Source organism: Lycorma delicatula, chromosome 6 (genome assembly GCF_047948215.1).
Source record: "Lycorma delicatula isolate Av1 chromosome 6, ASM4794821v1, whole genome shotgun sequence".
Taxonomy (NCBI): Eukaryota; Metazoa; Arthropoda; class Insecta; order Hemiptera; family Fulgoridae; genus Lycorma; species Lycorma delicatula.
In genome coordinates this window covers 20,689,318-20,713,965 of record NC_134460.1, presented here as the reverse complement: position 1 = coordinate 20,713,965, position 24,648 = coordinate 20,689,318, and the positions used below count along the sequence as shown (strand labels likewise).

General features: G+C 30.6%; 1 protein-coding gene across 1 annotated transcript in view; it reads left to right on the top strand.

Annotated features, from left to right (window-relative positions):
- Positions 1 to 359: 359 nt before the first annotated feature.
- The window catches only part of LOC142326714 (protein FAM151B), a 151,119-nt gene continuing 126,830 nt past the window's right edge, over positions 360 to 24,648 (top strand). The window contains exon 1 of the mRNA XM_075369360.1: positions 360 to 540. Within this exon, the coding sequence (XP_075225475.1) occupies positions 456 to 540 (85 nt within the window). The 5' untranslated portion in view covers positions 360 to 455. The remainder of the gene's footprint in view (positions 541 to 24,648) is intronic.

Here is a 24,648-nt window from a genome sequence, read left to right as displayed (position 1 = left end):
TATTTTTTAATTTTTGAATCCTATAATACAATCAATCCTCTGAGCAAAATGTAATAATTTCGGATTACCGGGTGTTTGCTATGAATAAAACAGAGATACACACACAACACACTTATGTACATAAGGTTTTCCATTTCCTGAGCCAAAGACCGCAATATCTTACAATCAATTAAACAGTATTTAATAATATTATTGGAAAAATACTTTATCCTTCTTTTTAACTGTGTTCTTGGCGCGCTCGCGCACGGGAGTGTGTTATTCATTGTACGTGTATATGTATGCTTTATAAGTTTTTTTATCGGTGGTGGGGATGTAGTTTAGACTGTCGGCTTCGGGTTTGTGTTGATGTTGCCAGTTTAGCTTTAAGCCTTCTCAGTCAGCATTCAGCAAGTCGACGAGGTGCGTTTATTTATTTGACGGCACACAGTGGATTTTATTACAATAGTTCGTGAAAAATGTACGACAACCGTATGTTTTTATTTAACGTTCCATTTTTATTAATAATTTTAATACAACTGTGGAATCCTGTAAAAGCAACAGGTAATACTAACATATGTTTTTATGTATAATTAACTAGTGAATTTTAAACACATTTTATCCCAAACGAAAAAAGAAAAATAAAGATAACAAGAAAAAGAAGAATTATTTTTCCCGTTAATGATTAATAAATCATATAATTAAAGAAATAAGACCGTATTTTATTATCTGTAATATTTTTGGCAAAAGATATAACAAATATTTTAAATCAGCTTCTTAAGTTTATTCGATCCGAATCATTAAATTATAATTTTATTAATCAATAAAACCAATTTTTGCATTAATAAAAATATATAAGTAATTAAAACGAAATGAAAAACTAAGCGTTATAGATCTTTATAGAAAAAAGGTCTAAATTTAAAATACGTTATATTTATTTTGCAAATATATTAATATGCTGTTGTATTTGTTTAGTTAAACGATAAACTGTCAAACAGATTTTAACTTTTTATGACTTTGGAAGTACCTTTTGGCGCGAAAAAAATTCAATTAAAAATAAACACAAAACTATTTATTAATAATATTATAAGTTATTAATGTATAATATTTGTTTTATTACAATTAATTCTTAAATAACTAAACAGCTGAAATTATTAACTACTTTTTTTTTTATTAATTGATAACCGAGCATTTGATATTATGGTGTATATATATATAAACGAAATTTAACTAAATCGGTCAAACGAAATGATACACATGAATCGTTCTTTGTTCATTGTATAATTTAATCAATTAAAATATCGAAAACAAAGACGTTGAAAAATTCACTTTTTTTATATTATGATATTTTTAAAAAGAACCAATTATTACATAAATTTTATTTGTATTTTATCATTTTACTTATTGCCTATAATTAATTCTTATATAAACTAATAATAATATTGCTAAGAAACCTTCGTAATAATCGATAATCTATAAATTCAACCTAAATGAATGTAGACTGTATTATAATGTCCCACGAAGAGGAATACGCTTTTTATTTACTACCATTCGCCTATCCCACACAGATTCTAGTAAAACTATAAAGATCTTATAGCGACAGTTCTAAAAATGTTTTGTGCAAATTTCAACCTTCTAGTATTTATATACAGCGTTCACGTCCTAGTAAAAGCAATTACTTTTATACGGATTTGAATACTAGATCGTGGATAGCGGTGTTCTTTGGTGGTTTGGTTTCAATTAACCACACATGTCAGAAATAATCAACCTGTTCAAGACTGCACTTCACTTACACTCATACATATCATCCTCTGAGGTAATACTTGACGGTGATTCCCGGAGGCTAAACAATAAAAAGGAAGAATTTATAAAAATAAAATGATGGCTTTCAAATAAAAAAATCAATTTCAGATAAACCACATTTTTATTCATTACAAAGTAGCTGGTAAAAGCGATTAAAGCTGATGATGTATTTAGTTAAACAGTTGTTAAAACCGATAAAACAAGTTAATTAATTGGTCATAACCATGAATGATTTTAATTATTTTAGTTCAAATTATCCTCTGTTTTTAATCATTTTTACCAGCTATTGTGTAATGAATAAAAATATGGTTTATCTGAAATTGATGTTTTTATTTGAAAGCCACCATTTTATTTCTATAAATCCAAGCAGGTTAAAATTTACAAAGAACATTTTTAGAACCTTCGTTAAAATGTCTGTAAAGTTTCAGTAGTATCGGTAGGGGAACGGGCGAGTGATATTAAATCAAAAGGGTATACCTCTTCATGGGACACACTGATGATACTTTCTCAATGAAAAACATATATTAAAATTTATTGCTCTAAACTTTCTTCAATTTAATTTTTCTCGCTTAAAGCATCTCAACTGTATGCGTTGCTAGTCGATACTTGTTTTCCCTATCAGTAATAATGTCTATCATACCAAAGTTCTTACGACGAATACATTGAAGGTTATCATGTGTGAATCTGAACAGACCGTACTATGATATCACGAGAGTGACCGCAGTATCATGTTAGGTCACTCAACGTCAACGGGTATGATAAAAAATAAATTGCTTTGGGCTTCAAAGAATTAGTAACATTCTCTATGAAAAATCTGTAAAATAATTAACGTATCGGTATCGTAGATTTAATAAATCCAACGTAGAATATACATAAAATAATAATAACAGTTAAGAACATGTTAAACCCGTTAAAGGAAAACATGAGACAAAAAGGGCATTTTCTACACTTAAATTATGTAAACATTAAACGTAATTAAATAGAAGGGGGTGTATCTATTTTTTTTTAATATCGTTAAGTAGATTTATATTGTTCTGTGTTATTACTAAATTACCGTTTGTTTACTACAATCTACCTCTGCTAATTTTATCAACCTTTTTTTTCATTCAATTATTTTATTGGTTATTATTAATCCAACTACCTTTTTTTCTTGCAATTTCGATTATAAATTAAAACCGTACAATTTTATTATTACCAACGGTATTGTTTTATTGTCATTATTATCAACTTTATTTTCATATCTTAATGAAATAAAACAGTTTCCAATTTGGCGTGAAATATTTAATTGTTCAAAAAACGCTGACAACACCAGTTGTAGGACATTCCCGTCACTCGGCTACAACCGGGAAATTCCTACAACTGTGGGTCGTTTCTGATGCCCGGCTTACACGCACAACTTAATTTAAATGTTTCATCATTTTATTTAATTATAATATTTTTTCGTTTATTTAATTCAATGATTCTAACTAAAACGCGCGCGCATACCGTATTTAATTCGCCGGGTGTGGCGGTACTAGCGGCGACGGTCTGCACTAACTGAAATAATGTAATTTTACAGCTTACATAAAACAAATTTACTTGTTCGGTCGGAACACTAGTGTAGCCGCAAGGCTAAACGCACCAGGTACCGAGTCGATCGGGCGATCGAGTTCGAGTCCTAGTCAGACCGAGTTACTTTTTTACGCCTTAAATATTATTCATTTATCTAATTCTACCGCTCACCTGTGACGTCACAACATAGCAGACGACTACAACAGCATTTTTGGGGTGGGAGTGCGATTTTGAAAAAAACGTTTTCTTGCAAATATTGTTACTTTTTAATCGCTAATAAATTCCTCTAAGAAAAATATGACCTTAATTAGATGAAATCTCAAGATGTTGAGATTGACCTTCCTGTACAGCCTCACTCCCTTGACCTTTAAAGTTGAAAATTTAATGGCATCAATGCTTCATATATAAAAGTAATCTGACCGAGTTTGGTCAAATTCGGTAAATATTTCTGGAGATATAAGGTTAATTAGAGGCCAACACCGAACATACAGATGTACATAAGAACATTAACATCCGGAAAATTTCCATCCGGTTATTTGGGTTAGTTAGATGTCAAAACATCAAAATCCGATGAAAACCGCATATACCCAAATTTGACCGATTACAAAACTTTCCCTTCTAAAACAGTAGCTCTGCTACAGAGCTATACGGGAAAGTAATAAATAAACTGACATTGGTACACGTATACAGAACCGAACTTTAGAAATGTCGTTATATAAGGTATCGTATTAGAGCGGTAATGAACGGACCTGACAAGAATACAAATCGTTATAAAAAAATGATTTTATTTATTGTAGCAATATAATAAAATAAAAAAATTGAAACAAAAAAATAAGCCAAATTTAATAAATAGAATTTTTTTTTTATTTTCTTCCCTGAATGGTGTGATGCTTTTCTAATCCTGACATCAACTGACTTTTTGAGTTACCAAGATACGCAATCAGAATAATGTAATTATTTTGTCTTTTCATTTTGTGCATTATTTTTAAGCGTTTCAAAACGTTTGAGAACATTAAGATGCGATAAATTTTTATTTACATGTAGAAAATATAACGAGTTAATTTTGATGCATTAGTATATATATATATAAATGAGGTAATGCAAAAATACTGATTCTGTGTCAGTATGGAAGACTTTTTAAGCGTTCATTTTTATTTTTATTTGAAATATGCGTCTCGTTTGATCGATGTAAAATATTGCAAGTCCAACCCATTCAGTTTTTCTGGAGGTCCCGGGTTCGAATCCCGGTCAGGTCATTTTCAGACGCTACAAATCATTCATCTCATCCTCTGAAGCAATACGTAACGGTGGTCCTGGAGGTTAAAAAAAAAATCCAGTTTATACTGAACTGCAGGGGCAGTTTGGTGTGACTGTGTTTTGAGCGTAATAATTTACTTTGTATAACATTTCATCGCATCAAATTTGAAAGTAATATTTATATTAATTTTTTCCTATCTATTTAAAATATATAATAGATTTGACTGTTTAATACTGAATCTTCAGATGACATGTGAGGTTTAAACGTTAGATCTTAGTTTTTAAAGCAGATATTTATGCGAGTTTAATTAAGTTTGAGTTTTTTTACGTTACAAAAATGTTTTCAGTTGATTTCTTTTTTTAATACTAAGAACAAGAAAATATGATTGTTTATTGTATTTGTATTCAACTGTAAATTTTGCCATATATATCGTGCATTTTAGTAATTAATTATACGGTCTTATATTCCTCTACCGCAAAAGATGGTATCATTAATGTATTGATGCTAATATAAAATCTCATGAGCTTGTTTATTATTAATCAGTACGTCTATTTATTCTACGTGTAGCAGACAGATTTACAGTAGGGTTCTGGAAATAAAAGAAATCCTTAGGCAGGCCATAAAATTTTAACTTAAATACCTTTTAAAATTATCATATTATTAGCCCACGAAAATGCAGTTGATGTTATTCAGTCGTATCAGAGACCTTCCCTGCGGGTTCCACACACGTACTGGTTTTACAAAAGGACTTCAATAGTCGCAGAGAAAGTAGCTGTGACTGGGATTTCTGTACGTAAGGTATTTTATATACGTCACAACCACAATAAAAACAGAGACAAAAAAAGTCAAGCAAAAGATTAATGTATCCGTTTCTTATATTGTGAAACAGTACATTGTATGTTGTCTCTACTTATAAGGAACATTGTTCTATTGCAGACACTAATGGCTACCTAGAAATAATATAATTCGATGGAATTATTATATACGTACAAACAAAAATTTTATTTAAAATAAATCCAAGTTCAATCGATGAACCTTTATTTTGTTCGATAGTTTACTCCTAAAAAAAAAACGAAGTCTATATTTCTTCCTTTAATCAGGAAGGTTTTGAGTTCAAATCCCAGTGAAGTTTAAAAACTCATCTCTCATCATTAATACTTACTGTAATTAAAATAAGTCAGTTTGGTGAATAATTCAATTAATAAATTCATATTTACATTCAATTAAAACTGATAATCTGTTTTACCCTAATAATAAATTATTTTAAAACTTATACCGTATAATAAATAATGGAAAATTTAACAAATTACACATTAAATGCCATACAGGACAAAAGATATTATTACTTTACAACAGTAAAAATAAAGAAATAATACTGGGTTTTGTGTCTTTACGATTTTTATTTTTCTTATTTTAAAAACACAATTAAACAGGACCTTTGGAACATCTTTGAAACAAAATTTTTATACACCTTTTAAAACCTTTTTATACACGTTTGGAACAACGAATAGATTTTTGGATGTCTATAATAACTGAATTGAAGAAGTAAACGCCCCACATCAAACTACTGTTCTATATTCCGTTTGATTCAAGTTGGCACTCTATAACAGATAACGGTGGATGATAATGAAACAAATTTTTGATGGCCTCCCAACTCCGTATGGGGAAGACACCCTGTGACGTTACCGGTCGCCACAACACCTTCTCCGATCCGAGCCCTGAGGGGCTTTACCGGAGGTCGTCTTTAGACCCTCTAACTGAATACATCTCATCTCACGGTCATCAGCCAGGCCTCGGTCGGGATGCCACCGATGTAAATGCCTCGGCAGACATTTACATCAGTAAAACACAAATTAAATTTTGCCTTCACGTATGCCTCAAACGGACATCTTCACATCCAACCTAACGTGATTCCCTCAAACTAACTGACCGAAACCGCGAACCCCGCGACTAGTCCAGATTAGACGGCAGCACCATTCGTGACTGTGAATGCCTCAGATAACGTACGAGTTGAAAGTTAAATCAGTGCTACACTCACACCAAGCAAAATTATCTTTTACAAAACGTAGAAATTCAGACCTGCACCCAAATAAGTCGACCAATTTAGGTTACCTAACAAGGGGAACATAACCTCATTCCGGTCGGCGCAGGAACCACCACCTGCGGAACGAAGCTACGCCTCCGGTCGCAAGGGCTACCATATCTCGGCAGCGCGACCACTTCGCGCTGCCGAAGTGGTCGCGCAAACAACACCAATATAGCTGTGGCACGATGCCAATGCGCCTACCTCCAACCAATCGAATGCTTAGGCCGGAACCCTAGCCAACCGGGATCCTACCACGATCGAGTATCTCGATTAAACTCCCTCTGCAGACCTACACCCCGCAAGGGCGCGAAGAAAACCAGCAACTATAGACCACTCCTCGCGGGTCATCCAGTTAATACGGAGATCCAGAAAGGAATGTATTCTGTCAAGTTCCCTAATAGCTTGCAAACGTTCGACTTCGTATCGGGGACAGACGTAGAGGACGTGGTCCACTATATCATCAGTCCCACAATCCGACCATTGACTCGAATACACCAAACGAAACGTAGCCAAACTCGCCCGAAAGGCACCACGCCCGGAGAGAATCTGTGTGATATACCGATTGGGGGGGAGATCCATCCAATCGCACCTAAATCAGACACTATAGGAAATATTTTTTGAATTTTTTATGGCCTGTGAAAAATGTCATGCTTGACCGGGAATCGAAGCTAGAAGCTGCAGGTGAAAAGGAGAGACGCTACCACTCCGCCACGGAGATCAGCCAGATTCAATTAATTAAGAAAGTTTCACTAAATGTGATAAACGTGTGTAACCGTGGACTTAACAAGGCTTACTGAATACTTTTTTGGTGTTACAAACTCCTTAGAACCTTCTTTGGGAGTCATTTTGAAAATGATCTCTTAGTGAATCGAAGGTATTGGTTTTAGGGAGATTTTAAGTCTCTTTTAATTCTTAGAATATCAAATTTTCAAAAAGCTTTCTTAATTTTCACCTAGTATCTGAAGAAAAACCTACTTACGGTTTCAGTATATTAAGACCTGCAGTTCTAGAGATACCATCTTGAATAAATAGTGTTTAGTTTTCACACACACACACACACACACACACACACACACGCACACACAAACCTTACATACCATATGCTTAGTACACTATCTTTTTAGTTTTGCCTGATACTAACATCCTTGAGAATTTGATTTTTAAAAAGTATTTTCCATTAAACTAACCTCTGTATAAAAAAATGAAATAAAAACATGACATGATTTCAAGTGTTTGAAAGAATGTGTTCAAAATAATTTTTCAGGTTTGAAGAATTACGAAAACTATTATATAAAATATCCTAACAAATCAACGCTCAAAGTGTTTAATGCACATTTAAATGATAAGCCAAAAAAAAAAAAAAATTCTGACCAACAGTGCTCTTTAATATAGGATAATTAAAAAGCTTACGGGTAATAATTTTTTATACAGTATATATTTTTATCAAATCTTTTAAATCTAACATGTCGCGTGTTCGCGGCTCCATCAGGATATTGAGAGATTGACAATTGAAAATGTTTACATAATTGCAATTTATTAGTTTATGTACATAAATAAAATAAGACAAATCTATAATAATAATAAATGTCGATAATAATCACAACCACAACCCTAAGTAACCCTTTTTCTAAGTAATCCCTGTTGTAAACAGGGATTACTTAGAAAAACTTAAATTACTTTAAAGTAATCGTCAGTATTTATTTAAAGGTAATTACATATTGAAAACCAGAATTCAGTCCCATTGACATAAGACATTAGCATGACCGCTCACCTTAACACTTTTAACCACTAGTATTGTATTAACAACAATAGTACATTAGATAAAACAAGTATAAATTCTTTTACTGCAAATACCTTTACTCTTCACAAATAACACTACCCTAACAATTTATGAATGAAATTTAGAAAATTATCTCTATCACTTATAGTCTAACAGTAACGCACCGAACCATTTCTTGTTTTCATGTACTGTCCACACTGGAACTACTTGTGACGTTACATTCGCGTCGAACGTGTACGCATTAGTAATTCGCTCCTTCACTGACTCGCATAACTTCTCGTCTCAAACTCACATAATCACTCATATATATATATAGAACCTATGGCACTCCCGGTAACGTAAGGATTTCAAAGCGAAATCATTTATCTAAATCGGTTCGTTCAGTCGTGGAACAGCTACGGTGGAACAAACATATATATACACTTTAAATACATTACACTCCTATTTGGGCAGTAATGTAAAAATGGCATCATTCTTCTTAATAAAAACATATTTTAGGAATGAGATATATTTATTCTTTAATTTGAATTAATTACTGTCACGCTATAGAAAGAATGGCATTTGATGTACTAAGTTATTTATTTAAAAAAAGGATTATAAATAAATTACATCCTTCAATTTTAAACATTAAAAAAATCTAAATAAGAAAATTAAACATTTAAAAATTATGTAATAGAACTTGTAACAAATGAAGGGAATATAATAAATTTTACATCGAACTGCGGAAAAATAACCAATTAAATTATAGTAAAGGGGCCCCCGGTTACCAGTCGCAGAAACGATGGTTATAGCTGCTAACCCTTGTCAAGAAGAGAAGAAGAGATACCTTTGAACATTTAAATTAAGATATAATACAGTATACTGATGTCTTCATAATACATGATCCGGTATCCGTAAAACCAGGCGTTTCTAACCGCCGCAGCCAAATATTCGATTAAATAAAATTTTTTTTCAAGATTACAATAGTTATACTATGTTATATACTGTACCATATAATTGTAAAAATACATAAACAGAATTAAAGGTAGATTTATTTAAATAGGTTACACGAACGCTGTACAGTTTTCAATTCGATTTGTAAATTTGACAGCGAAGTAAAATCATGAAAACAAGTAAGTTACAAACAAGAATAAAATAAAGAGTAATTATGTACTTTCAAGTCGACAGTTAATGCTCATAAATTATAACGTTTACACTAAACGGAACTGAAACGCTATTTTTATAACATTAACCTCTGTAAAATATATCCTTATGTATATGACAGGTAGTAAAACGCACAAATAATTTAACGATTAACGTCACGTAATTTTGATTTTTAATTGTAAATTACATGTAATTTAATTATTATCCTGAAACATAAACTTATTTTTAAATATTTTGAAAAAATTTATTAAATTTCACCGTCAAAATGTCTAAATTTTTAATAACGTAGTTCGACACAAATAAAATGACAATTCATTTCATGAGAAAGCGAGCATTATTATTCAAATCTTGACTTGATATTTTTCTTAAACCACAAAATTTTTTACTCGTTACAAATATTAAATTATAATAATTAACTCAATATATATAATTAGATAGATTAATGAATAATTTATTCCGATCGATACCTAATTTCATACATCGTGTAGTACATATATGTCAAAAATGAATAATAATAAATTTCTCTGGTAACAAAAAAGCAAAAAGCTCCGAAATTTATCTAAATAGGTTAAGGTAAGTCAAAAGTAAAATTTTAAACAAAGAAAAATTAAAAAATTAATAATTAAATAAAAAGTAACCGAAAAGTTACCGGCAATGGCACTGATTTTTTCAAATGAATAAACAGAGCTTAAAATTAACTCCCCCTTCTCTAGTGATATTTGAAAATTACATCTTACGACCTAAATTTACTGTATTTAAAGAAGAAGATATTGAATATATTCTTGAATCATTTAAAATTAAAATAAATAATTCATTAATCAAAACGACAATTATTTGAATGAAATGTTCTTTTTACTTCCTTATACGAAGTAAAGGAAATATTGCAACCGCGAAAAATGTCGGTTTTCAGATTTCAACGGAAATATCAATTTTGACCATCCCTGAATCAATTTTCACTAGTTTCGGCGTGACGTCTGTATCTCGCATAACTCAAAAACGATAGGATGTCGAAATTTTGGATTTAGTATTGTTGTAACATCTAGTTGTGCACCTCCTCTTTTGATTGTAATCAACTGAACCAAAAATGTTCAAAAAAGCCCAAAATCCAATTGTTTTTGGATTTTGGACTTTTTCTTAACTGCAGTAATAAGCCCTCGTTGAGAGCTTTTCAAAGATATATCTATCATAAGTGGGACTTATTTTCATTGGTTCCCCAGTTACAGTCAAATAAAAGTTTAATTAATGAAATATTTGGATATTACAAGGAAGGTACATCGGTTCGAATCAGACTTCATCTCCTTTTTTTTAACCTTTTTTTAATCTAAATATATTGATTAAGTAATTAATTACCCGTGATTGTAAAAAAAAACCTTTACAATAATTAATAATTCAATAATATTAAAAAAAAAATAAGAAAAAAATCAGAATTTATTAGTGAAATAAAATTTTATGTATTTTTAAAAATGTGTATATATAATTTAATAGGCATAATTACATACGTGTACATGTAATAGAGTTGGTGAAACATGTGATTATTTAATATTTATTGAAAATTATAATTTAGAATCGCATTATTTTTGAATTTTCTAGTTTAATTTCCGTTTAATTTGATTTATTTATTCTGGAATTTCTGTTTAATTCTATCTACATTACAGAGACAGTACAGATTGACTGAAAAATAGACAAGAACAACGTATACCACTGAGGCATACATGCCTGATCTTAAAAAATTGCGAAAACGTTTTACCTTTTAGTTCATTTCTCCTCTGATATTTTCGGACAATGTTCCGTAGTCGGGCTTGATCATTTTTTTGTTTATTTGGTTTTTTTTTTTTGCCAATCAATTAATCGCTGTTTGGTTTGATTTAATTGTTTTGATGTTCATTTGTGTACACGTTCTCTAGTTTTCTAATTTTCTCTCTTTCTATTCATCTTCACTTAATTTTTTTATTCTTCCCTTGTTCTTAACATTTTCTTCCTCTTCATATTCATCTTCTTGTTGTTTTTGAGATGTATTTCTTCATGTTATCTTTCTTTTTCCGGTATGGTTGTTTCTTTTCCATTTCTGATTGTTCACCATATAATCTAATAATAAAAACTGAATATTTTACACCGTAAGGTCAAAATTAACATTTGTAACCGGTATACATGAGTTCACCAAACGGAATAGTTTATTATTAACTTTTATTTATAGGATACACCAGAAATCTAAAACTTTTATTAATCAGCAACTCACGAAGATACGAATAATACTGATTTAGTAATACAAGTAATAAAGGGACTCTTATTATATGCTAATATTTCATGTAAGATTGTTGAATTAATAATTGTATAAATATTTGATGTTAACAAAAACTAATATTTCAGCAATTGTGAAACAGTCCACTTTATTAAAGAATTGGAGGATTGTGTCTCACTTTCAAATGAAATAAGTTTAAATGAAGTGCAGCAAAAAATGTGTATATGTAATTTAATAGGCGTACAAGGTAGTTATGTGGTGTCCACATCATTTTTTTTTTTTAATTTTGAAATTTACACCTGCGCTCATTAATAATAAACTTTCCAAAAGATACCATTCCTATATAATATCTCGTTAAAAAAATAATAGTAAAAAAACTGCTTGATATAAAGGAGTTACAACAGTAAAAAAAGTTATTTGTTGAGTAATTTATAGAACGTTTAATTTTTTAGCGGTGACTGTATTATACATTTTACGAGATAAGAATTGAAACCTGATCTTTCCCTGATATTTTTTTTTCCAATTATAGCCCGCATTTTCTGTGGATCTGTGATTTTAATTCCCTATTTTTCACGACGTTCTTCCGAGACATTTCTTTTATTTTTTTCAGTTTTTCTGAATTCGAACTACAGACCTTGTTTTCTTAATTAAATCTCTTTCTAAAATATCATTAGCGGAAATATTTAATTCTTCCAGATTTTTTCTGTTTCCATGATCCAGTTTGGCTTAATTTTTACGTTGTTGTAAAAATCAAAAACTAGATTAATTAACTAATATTAATTAAATAAATTATTAAACTATTAATTAATTAATTAACTAATATTAATTAAATAAATTATTAAACTATTAATTAATTAATTAACTAATATTCATTCGGAAAACCCATCTGTAAAAACATAATCGTTTCTTTGATTTTTCTCCAAGGATTTTCTTTCTTTTTTCATGTTTTGTAATCGTCCGGTTTTATGTAAGGTTAAACATTCAGATGCATAGAAAAAACTTCCTGATTTAATCACCGAGTAATAATTTAAAACTAACTGACAAAGATTTCTTGTCGTAAAATCTTTACGTTAGCTTGTTTGCATTTTCCATTTTATTCGCCCGAATTTCATTAGTTTCTGGGTATTTTATCGTTTACGGTCGAATTATTTCTATCAAAAATTTAAAACGGTTTACCTTTTTTTAATCTTTAAATTATTTTGTGTTTAAAAAGATTCGCTGAATCTTTTTTGTTAGTGAAAAATTCAGTCTTTTCAAATAATATTAGTAAAACTGTTATGTTTGCTCTGCATTTTCTTTTAAAAAATTTATTTGAATTTCGGGCTTTATTAATAAATTAATAATAACATAAAAGGACAATAGAATTTAAAAAAATTAATAAAACCTCATTTTTAAGAGTTGAATGTTTTGTTATTTCTAATTTAACTTATTAAATAAACTTTTATACCATTTACTGTTATTTCTTTTCTTTTTTAATAAGCTAACAAAATAAAAAACCGTAAACTTTTCATTAAAAAGCAACCCTTAAGAGACGTAGTGCCCGTTCCAAACCTTCCTAACCCCGAATCAAACTTTTTCAAAACTTAAGTAAAATAAATCTTTTTAATAGACAACTTATCCACCCAAGTTTCATAATTGTAATTTTAACTTTACATATAAATGAAAATATACGCCCACACATATACGATTAACATGCGACTAAAATTTTAAGTATTAGGAAAAAAGCCATTCAAACACAATCGTCGAAAAATAAAAAAATCAAGTCGTTTTGTTTTACCAATTTAGCAACTCTTTTCCACTGCAAAAAATAATCATAAGATTAACAGCTTTTTACTTTGATCAAGATATTCGTGTGTGTGTTTAAATGTACTAGAAAAAAGGCGGACCTAGAACCCGCCGAGAAAATGTTACATGGTTTACGTTTCATTATATACGATATTGTTAAACGTTTTTGCCGATTATAACTAAATAAAGTTCATGAATTTAGCGTACTAACAACAAACACTTTTACAACGAAAAGCTTCAAAATACTGAACATTTTTAGTTGTTTCTTGAGTTGTGATTTTTTAACATACCTCTAATCCCAATGTTTTCCTTTTCATCCCTAAAACATAAATATAATTTCAGATGTAAATCGTTCGTATCAAGAAGTATAAATCATTCGAACGAATGAATCGTTCTTGCGCTGTGCGCAGCCGCCCGGCGCACCACCATTGGTCTGCTCTGCGCCCCAATAGCAGCTAAAATAAAAAGTGAACACATACAACAAACAAACAAACCCATGTACTATCCTTTTTTATGAAGAAGATGATTAATATTCGCAGAAACACTGAGCCGATCTGAATGACTCTTTTACTAATAAACTTTAGATGTAAAATCTTAATTTAAAATTTTGTGTAAATTTTTAATTTTACTATCGCGGTTCTTAAGTTCAGTTTTAAAAAAACAAACAAAGTGTATTCTGTATTTGTTTCTTTAATCAAAATCGGTTGATCTGAGAACTGTTCTTGAGTTATCACTTTTTAATACAAAAAAAAAAGGTATGAGTATTACCACGATTTGGTATATATTGTACATAATTTTTTGCAATGAGTGCTGCTACCTATATATAAACATATAGAAATGTTTTCTATAAATAATTACTTTGAAAATTTTATTTTCAGGTTATCTTTGTGTAAAAAATTAAAACGAAACTTTTTTTTCTTCTATAGATTTTCCATTTCAATTTCTCGATTTTTCCGTTCAGCTGTTTGTAGGGGGAATATCAGTGAACGATTTAAAAATTATTAAGAATGTTACCAAATTTGCTGTTTCATTAATTGAAATTCATTTGTATTAAATATTTCCAATAAGTTTACTTATATTGTACTTTACAAATAAATAAAAAAAACCACTTACCTTTGGGTAAAAGTATTTTTTTTTTTTAATTTATATTCTTACTGTGCGATTTTGAAAAATAGTTCAACCTATGATAACAAAAGCGAATAAAACTGTTTATAACTTTCACAAATGTTAAATTTAAAAAAAAAAAAAAAAAAAAATTTCAAACGGACAGTTCTTTGTCATCTAAAGAGTTTTTTAATTCATCTGTTGCGAATCGAATGAATTTTGCTAAATAATACTCTGGAATAGGAATTAAATTTGAAACGATTTTCGTACGAAAGTCGGAAACGCGATAGCAATACGGGAATAAAAGAAAACTGCAAAAAAATTTACAAATATAACTTTTAATTAAAAATAAATCGAGCAGATAATGCTCCAAACGAAAAATTACGCATTATTTTTCAAAAAAATCGTCGTACCATTTTCAATTAGATCAATACCTTGAAAAACATTCATTCAATTTTGATAAATGAAATATCAACATACGAAATTCATTCTATTTCCTAAATTTCATTCGCAGGAACCGTATTGGAAAATTTCTAGTACTGAAAGTTTCCATATTTTGCAGGGCGTAATTTTGTCAACGACTCGAAACGCTACATGTAAAAATAACGCTGTAAAAAGTTACTACACGTTTTCGATTTAAGCCTTACTGCTCACCTAATTATGAAATTATTAATTTAAATTTAGAATTAAAACCGTTTTCAAAGTTTCATAAATACAATGGTAAAAGAACCGTACAGATAGATTCAGAAATTCTTGAGTTTTAAGTTAACATCTGTTTAATACGTACATTTAATCAAAGGTATATTGTGATTATTAAATTACAATCATTAAATCTGCCTGTTAATTTGAAGCGAGAAGTTATTAAACAGATAAAAAATCCCTATTTAAAAAAAAAAATTTACTTACATAGACGGCCTCTTTTCTTTCTGTTTAGACTCCGGAACCACCATCAGGATTACTTAGAGGATGAATGAGGATGATATGTATGAATGTAAATGAAGTGTAGTCTTCTACAGTCTCAGGTCGATTTCTGAGATGTATGTTTAATTGAAACCCAACCACCAAAGAACACCGGTATCCACGATCTAATATTCAAATCCGTATAAAAGTAACTGCCTTTACTGGGATTTGAACCTTAGAACTCTCGACTCCGAAATCAGGTGATTTGCGAAGACGCGTTTAACACTAGACCAACCCGGTGGGTTACATCGACTTAAATTAATGGCTTTTACTGAAAAATAAAAGATAGCTTATATGGCAGTGAAAATCCAAATCCAAATCATTGCGGGTAATAAAAACCCAGGACCCAGGAATACAGATTGTATAATATTTCTAATCAGTGCAATAAAAAATTTAAAAAATAGACAAAATAAATATGTTTAATAATATATATAATATATGTATGCTTCGTATAATTTTACTTTAAAAAAAAAATGAAACAACAACCACATATAAGTGAAAAAAAAAGTTAATTTGACTGTGAAGGAAGATTAAATAATTACCGCAACGTAGCTAATTGTTATTTTATGGAATAATATTTTGAGTATTTATTGTTTATGCAAATACAAGAGTTGTATGTTTATCATTTTTTAGAGCTAAGTTATTGTCCTTGAAGAGTAAACTGTTAAAATATGTACACATAACTCATCGTAACATTATTTTATTATTATTACCACCACCACCACTACACATACACACACGTTGTTTTTTTAGGCAAAACTTTCTCTAGACATTCTTACTTAACTTCCAACAAAAAAAAAACGAAAAGATAAATCCAGCTAAGCTGAGAATAAACTCAATATTATGAATAAAAATATAAATTTATTTTACTTTTCTATTAAGCATAAATGTTCTAAGAATCAATATTAATAATATAATTTAAAAAAAAACTTAACCTTAAAATAAGAGATTAAGGAAGTAGAATTGTAATTTAGTTATTAAAATATTTTTAATACACTGAAAGGGAATTTAAAAAATAATGACATTTATTGCAAATAGTAGGATGAACAATTAATGAAAAAAAAATTGAGAGAATCAAAAAAGTAATAAACCTCAAAAAAAAAAATCGGGTGGGGATGTGTCGGGGCGCATAGCCGTTGGTTTAACGTGAAACGTTACAGACCTTGGATGAAGTTCCTTCGAGCTACAGACCGACCAATAGGAGAGCCACCATCGTATTTTTTTTTTTTTGAACTGAAAGTCTCCAATTGAAAATTTTAATAGCTTCATTTGGCCAACTCTACAGATAAACTGATCGGTCTGTATGTCAGCGAGTCAATTTTAGTGTACTGGATCGAAATAAAAACGAGACAATGACTGCGTACTAAATTTAATTTTAACATAAAACACGCGCTAAACGGTACACAATATATATTTCGACTAATATTCGACGACAGTTTTGTTCAACACTGGTCTGTGATATGAGATGTAAGAGACATAAGGCACAATAAGCAACGGTAGAGGTGCTCGCGCCGTCGGCATCGTTCAGTGAGAGGGCCGTACCACCTTTGCGACCCTTCCGAAACAGCCTCGCTCGCTCGGCACCGGACATCGGGATCCCTGTGCGTGGCCATAACTTTCCCTTTCCAACGATATACGTAATTTATATTTCCGGCTGACCTTTCGCAGGCAGAAGCTGCCATATTGAATTTTTATCCTTTTTTACATGTTTACTTTAAGTTTTTACGCATATATTGTCCAAAATACACTTATTACTGGTTAAATCGATCTATCTCGACAAACTCTAAACGCAAACACACGAATCATCGCGCTATCATGTCTAAGTGATATGAACTACATTGAAAGGAAATGAGAGAGAGCGTCAGTTTTGGCCGATCTGTGCTGTGCCCCTCCTCCCCAAACCGCTCACCAGTGACGTAAACTCAAAGTCGTATCGGCGAGCTGACCGTGTACGTTATAAAATGACATCGCATTTACATCTCTGAGACTAATTAGACTGAGACTAGTTAGGAAGTTATTAAGGCAGCGCAATAAATACATTTTCGTTACGCTTCAAATTTCTGTTCTGATACCCGTATCGAAAATTACGTGTGATTTTTTAAAAAATTCCGTCGTTGAAAATTACACGGTTAGCAGGTTCATCTAAATTGTGATTCCGAAAGACATTTTAAATAAAATTTACTACAAATTATAAACGATTTAATTTTTGTCCCGATATAATTTTTGATCGAATATCCAGAATAAGGAGGAAATTCGAAGAAAACAATTTTTTAAATAAAAAGAACCATCAGCTTACTCATTTTTTTAATCCAAAAAATATTTCATTCGATTCAATTATGTTATTCATCCGATTTGAAGAATAATTTTTTTTTAACTATAAGGTTTAATTTAAAACCGGATCGGTCGGTATTAAGGGAGTAATAGATAAACATATTTAAATTTTTAAGGCAATTAGATACAGGTCCCTACCATTATTTAGTAATGTTAATTTCTACGTTATAATTAATAAAATAACTTCTCGACTGTTTAATTTTTATAACAAGGAAATTTTGTAGATCGATATCGCTTGAAACTGACCGTGAAATAATTTTTTTAGTAACATATAAAAATGCAGTAAAGATTTTAGTTTATTTCGCTCATCACATATCGATTTGTATGTCAAAGAACCGGTGATCATTTCTCTGGACGGGCTTCGATTCGAGCATTACTTATTAAATCACGTTATTACGATACGTCGTCACAAGCTACCGGAATCGAAATACACACTTGCAAAAAGAAATAGGTCGCAGCTGGAACACGGAACACGAGTTTCGTTTGGTACTCGAGATTGGTATCGATCCTCTCGAATCTAGGACCTGATATGACGATATACGTAAAAGGTTCGGACTAAAAGAAAAGCTGGAGACAAGATTAATTTACGAGAGGTTATCTCTAAAGATCGTTTCGTTGTAAAAATGTTTATTCTGAAAACTTCATAAATTTTGTACATATGTACACAAACTTTATACATTGTACATAGCATATGCTTTTCTTTTTCCTGTTTAGCCTCCGGTAACTACCGTTTAGATAATTCTTCAGAGGATGAATGAGGATCATATGTATGAGTGTAAATGAAGTATAGTCTTGTACATTCTCAGTTCGATCGTTCCTGAGATGTGTGGTTAATTGAAACCCAACCGCCAAAGAACACCGGTATCCACGATCTAGTATTCAAATCCGTGTAAAAATATCTGGCTTTACTAGGACTTGAACGCTGTAACTCTCGACTTCCAAATCAGCTGATTTGGGAAGACGCGTTAACCATTAGACCAACCCGGTGGACATAGCATATGCTAATGGCTCTCTGGATCGCATGAAAATTTACCTTATAAAGTAAAAATATACTTTATAAGGTAAATTTTCACCCTGAGTTATCCAACTAAATCTTCTTGAAATGTACTGAAAATATACAAATCACAATCACATCAGGCTGTATACAGTTATACTATAACAATCAGTTTTAAGGGGTGATGACAAAATAATAAAAATGTGATTGTCCATGTAATATTGTAATTTTTCGATTCAAAAATCATCCTTTTTAAGGAAAAAAAAATCAACGCGACCTCTATAAGAACTTCTTATACCATATAACAAAAGTCATAGAAATTAGTTTATTTAATGAAGAGTGTTAGATTTGAAAACGCAGAAATCAATGGATTGTTTTATACGTTTTAAAACCTCACGACCAGTATGTATACGAGACGAATTGAGAACTTCCTCTTTTTTTAATGACCTTCAATAAAGTATAACGATAAGAAAAATATAAAAAATGCCAGCAAACTGTCCTTTTCGACGACTAAAAAATAATATATTTTCACAATCTTATTCGTGACTTTTTATCTATTTATTTATTTTTTTTTTATTAAGAGTCGTATTTATTAATTTATATTGCAATTATATTGAACTAGGGTAAAAATAAAGTATTTAACATATATCAACAAAGGAAGCAGGCCTATTTAGTTTTTTTTATTCTAGTTTATGGGTTTTGTAATCGAGTTACACACAATATTTGGCACTTTGCTATGTCTGAATTAAATAAGTGAATAATTCACTGATGATTTTTGCAATAAGTCTATCCTTTACTTATGAAAGCTGACAACGATCATCCAGAAAAAGCTAAATAAATTAAAGGTCTTTATCATTATTATTGTTTTTGTTAATTTTATTTTTTAATGATTTAAGGAGAGGATCCGATTTTTCAAGATTTTTACTGGCTCAAATCATCCATCAGTATTCTTTGATACAAGTAGCAGAGATTTGTATGAAAAATTAAATTTATCAGGTTTTTTTTTTACATATTTAATTGATATAAAATGTAATAGTCGAGTATTTTTTCGAAAGGATAAGAAATTTTTCCTAAAACCCTCTTTTTATTTTTATTCTTAATTCGGTATTTTTATTTAAGTCTTAATTTTCGTATTTTTTTACATAATGAGACGTATTTATTATTAGTAATATCTAAAAAGAGGTCAACTTTCAGCGGCAAAATCGTTATTATCATATAAAGAACAGATTTTAATGGAATTAATTTAAAGCTTCCGCAACATAAATTTATATGTATATATGTGTGTGTGTGTGTGTTCGCGCGCGCGTGTGTAACAAATAATGTTGTATATGAAATAACAGCCGGATGAATTGAGCTTTGCATTCAAATAGGAGCAAATAACGTGCGTGCGCGCGCGCGCACACACACATATAAATTAAAAAGTAGTTTGATTAAATTTCATATTAATTATTTAAAATATAAACGCGTGAAATAATGTAAAGTTAAACAATTGAAGATTACCTACTGTGTTGATCTAGTGGTGAATACGTCTTCGCAAATCAGTTGATTTTGAAGTCGAGAGTTCCAAGTTCAAATCCTAGTAAAGGCAGTTACTTTTATACGGATTTGAATATTAGATCGCTGGTATCAATTACCACACATATTAGGAATGGTCGGCCTGAGACTGTACAAGACTACACTTCATTTACACTCGTACATGTCATCCTCATTCATCCTCTGAAGTAATACCTGAACGGTGATTCCCGGAGGCTAAACAGGAAAAAGAAAAACAATTGAAGATACTAAATATAAAAAAATTATTCATAATTCAGAAAGCATTAATGAAAATTATTATGAATAAATATTTATATACGCGTTGAATGAGAGATACAAAAACTTTACGTTTTTACTTTACTAGAAGTAAAGGAAGTATTGCGATCGCGTAAAATTTCGTTTTCAGATTTCATCCCTGAATCAATTTTGACTAATTGCATGACGTCTGTACTTATGTACGTACGTATGTATCTCGCATAACTCAAAAACGATTAGCCGTAGGATGTTGAAATTTTGGATTTAGCCCTGTTGTAAAATCTAGTTGTGCACCTCCCCTTTTGATTACAATCGACTGGGTTAAAAGTGTCCAAAAAAACCCCAAATCTAAAACATTTGGATTTTGGACTTTTTAATAACTGCACTAATAAGCCCTCATTACGGGCTTTTCAACGATATATCATAAGTGGTACTTATTTTCACTGGTTTCAGAGTTATAGCTAAATAAAATGTTTTAATGAAATATTTGGATCTTACAAGGGGAGGAAACACATCGGTTCAAATCCGACTTCATCTACTTTTTTTTAGCTATTTTTTAATTTCAATATATTGATTTAATTATTTTTTACTTGTCTTCAGTCATTTGACTGGTTTGATGCAGTTCTCCAAGATTCCCTATCTAGTGCCACTCGTTTCATTTCGGTATACCCCCCACCATCCTCATCCCTAACAATTTGTTTTACATATTCCAAACGTTGCCTGCCTGCACAATTTTTTCTTTCTACCTGTCCCTCTAATATTAAAGCGACTATTCCAGGATGCCTCTGTATGTGGCCTATAAGTCTGTCTCTTCTTTTAACTATATTTTTCCAAATGCTTCTTTCTTCGTCGATTTGCCGCAACACCTCTTTATTTGTCACTTTATCCAACCATCTGATTTTTAACATTCTCCTATAGCACCGCATTGATTTATTAATAATTATTAAACTCTGATTGTAAAAAAATATTACAATAAATAATTACTCAATGATAACAAAAAAAAATATCAGAAGTTATTAATGAAATAAAATTTTATGTACTATTCATTTAAAAAAATGAGTATATGCAATTTAATAGGCGTAAAAGGAGGTCATGTGGTGTCCACATCGGGGTTTTTTTCATCCGTAAGAATAATATTGTTTCTGTAAAATATTTTTTTTTAATATTATTTTAAATAAATTGGTGCGAAGATTTTTTATAAACGGTCGGCAATTTATTAAAAATAGCACTGGGACGTAATAAAGATGGTTTTCGTAAGCCTAAATATTTTGTGAATTTGCAAGACAATAACAGTTCTGTTATTTGGTTTGGTAGAGGTGACTTTTAAGAATAGTGAATATTCTTTTTAGCAAAGTGCTGTGGATCTGTACGACTCATACTTACAGGTACCAAACAACGATCTGATTGCCCGTTTTTATATCTCGAAAACTAAATTTGTTCTAACTATTTGAATGACTCCCAACTGATGATGTTATATTTCAGATAGAAAAATACGTAAGCGTAATAAATATTTAATACTGATGGCGCGTTTACCGTTTTACTAAGGCGTTTAGAAGCAAAACAGTAAGGTTTGATTTTACCGCACCCGAAATAAATTCGATCACCTAAAGAGAATCAATCTCAAATCAACACCTAAAATATTTTCTTTATAGTGAATAAAATTACAATCGTTGTCGTTAATGTGAATTCAATCCACACGATTAAACATCACCGTGAAAAGAACAATACAAGAACTTTATTCATTTATAAAGATTTAAAAACAAGACACTTATATAAAAAAATAAGAAGTTGACTTATACCGTTGTTTACTGAAGTTTTGTCCAAATGTTCGCGGGGAAACCGATAGGATTGCTACCGCCCTATTACTCGCCACAGGAATTATTTTTTAGTCGGCTCTTCCGCAGATACCGTCCCGTTACGGTTATCACCTAAAGAACGGTTAAGTTTCTGATCTACAGGCACCGAGCAACCTATAACTTTTTAAAGATTCTTACACGATACGCTCGATTAATAAAAATAAATAAGTAAAATATCGCAAACCGATATCAACTCGTACAATAAATCTAGAAAGCCTACTTTTAATTTAATTTAAAACAGACCTACAGGGAAAGGTAATTTTCAAGGCCGATGTTAAACAAATTTGTTTGTATTAATAAATAACGAATGCACTTCATTTATAATATTTTATGCGACTCGTTTCATTCGTGTGTTTTTATTTTTTATAACTGTATTTTTATACGTTATATATATTAAAAAACAGGATGCTGTTATCAGTTGTTATTCATATCGAACTGAGATTTGATATTTCACTGTCGTACTGTAATAATTTAATGATAATTAATTTATTTTTAATAATAATAACAAATAAATAATCGATAGATTAATAACGAACCCCATTAATTAATCATTTACCGATTTTTATCGTATTCAATAAAACTTTATTAATTTTAGTGATTATTCAATGTAATGACTTACACCGAATACTGTACAAGAACCATAAATAACATTTTTTATTTCTTGAGTAAAATATTTTGAGCTTATTTCTAATATAAAAATGTGTCATATCGCTACTTTCGAAGGCAACAAATTAAATCCTAATATTCTCACTCCGTAGAGAGTATATATATATAAAGTTACGCCAAGCCAACGCCAGTTGAAACTAAAAATAAAACCATATGACATATTTACTATTATAAAATCATAACAATGGTCAGAGAAAAGGACCGTTTACCGTTGTCACTCCAGTTCAGGCCACCTTTTTTTAAATTATTTATGAATTTACCTTACTGAGAAAAACAACAGAAAATTACACTTCGTTTTTCCAAATAATCCTGGCATAAAATGTCTGTTATTCTTCTGAAGTAATAGTTACCGAAGTAATAGTCGAAAATACTCTGAAGAGCAGACATACACATTATAATATAAAAAAACAGCATCCTAATTACTAAAAAAAATCAATCTCTTACAAAATAGCCAACTATGTTTTCCCCACTAACGATAGTAAAGGAGAAAAGCCGGTTTAAGACCAATTTCAAGGTCATTCGACGCTGCCGGGTGAGGTGTGGCATGTGTGAGAACACCTGGTGCGAGGCTAGATGAGGCGAGGTGAGCACCTCGTGCGAGGCTATAACATCGAGCTACTGACAGCTCCGTGGCGCGAGTGGTAGAGTTTCAGCCTATCATCCGGAGGTCCCGGGTTCGAATCCCGGTAAAATAATAAAAACCTTTTAAAATATAAATATACAAATTTAATAAAAACTATAACAATTACGTCAACGAACAAGTAGATATAAATCGTTATTATTTTCCTTATGAAAACGCTAAATAACCGCACAATCATGTTTAGATATTGCTGCTTATCTATTGCACACACATCTGCTCAAGTTTTAACAACAATTTTTTCCTTATAAACAGGAAATGCTTATAAACCGCTTGTTTCGACATCCTAATCACCAATCACATCGGCTCGACTCCGATTAAAACAAAAATTAATCTTTTCCTTATAAACAGGAAAACAGTCAACCCACCGCATCCTACCAACTGGTATAAATAGCGAAGTTCGAACAGAGCACTACTATTTTAAAAGTGGATTTGATTGCAGACGAAGAGTTTATACTGTACGTTGTTGAAGGCAATATATTTGAAAATTTTGATCCGAATATTGGTGAAGTATATGTTTATATTGAATCAATTCGGAATATATATTTGAACCAAAGAAGAAGAAGCATCATATTAAATAATCAGGTAAGTGTTTTGATTCTTAATAAGATAAGTTATGTAGAAAGCATTAATAGTGTTTTCACCTAACTTTTAGTTCAAACACTATTTAAAAACTTTCTAAGATAAGTCA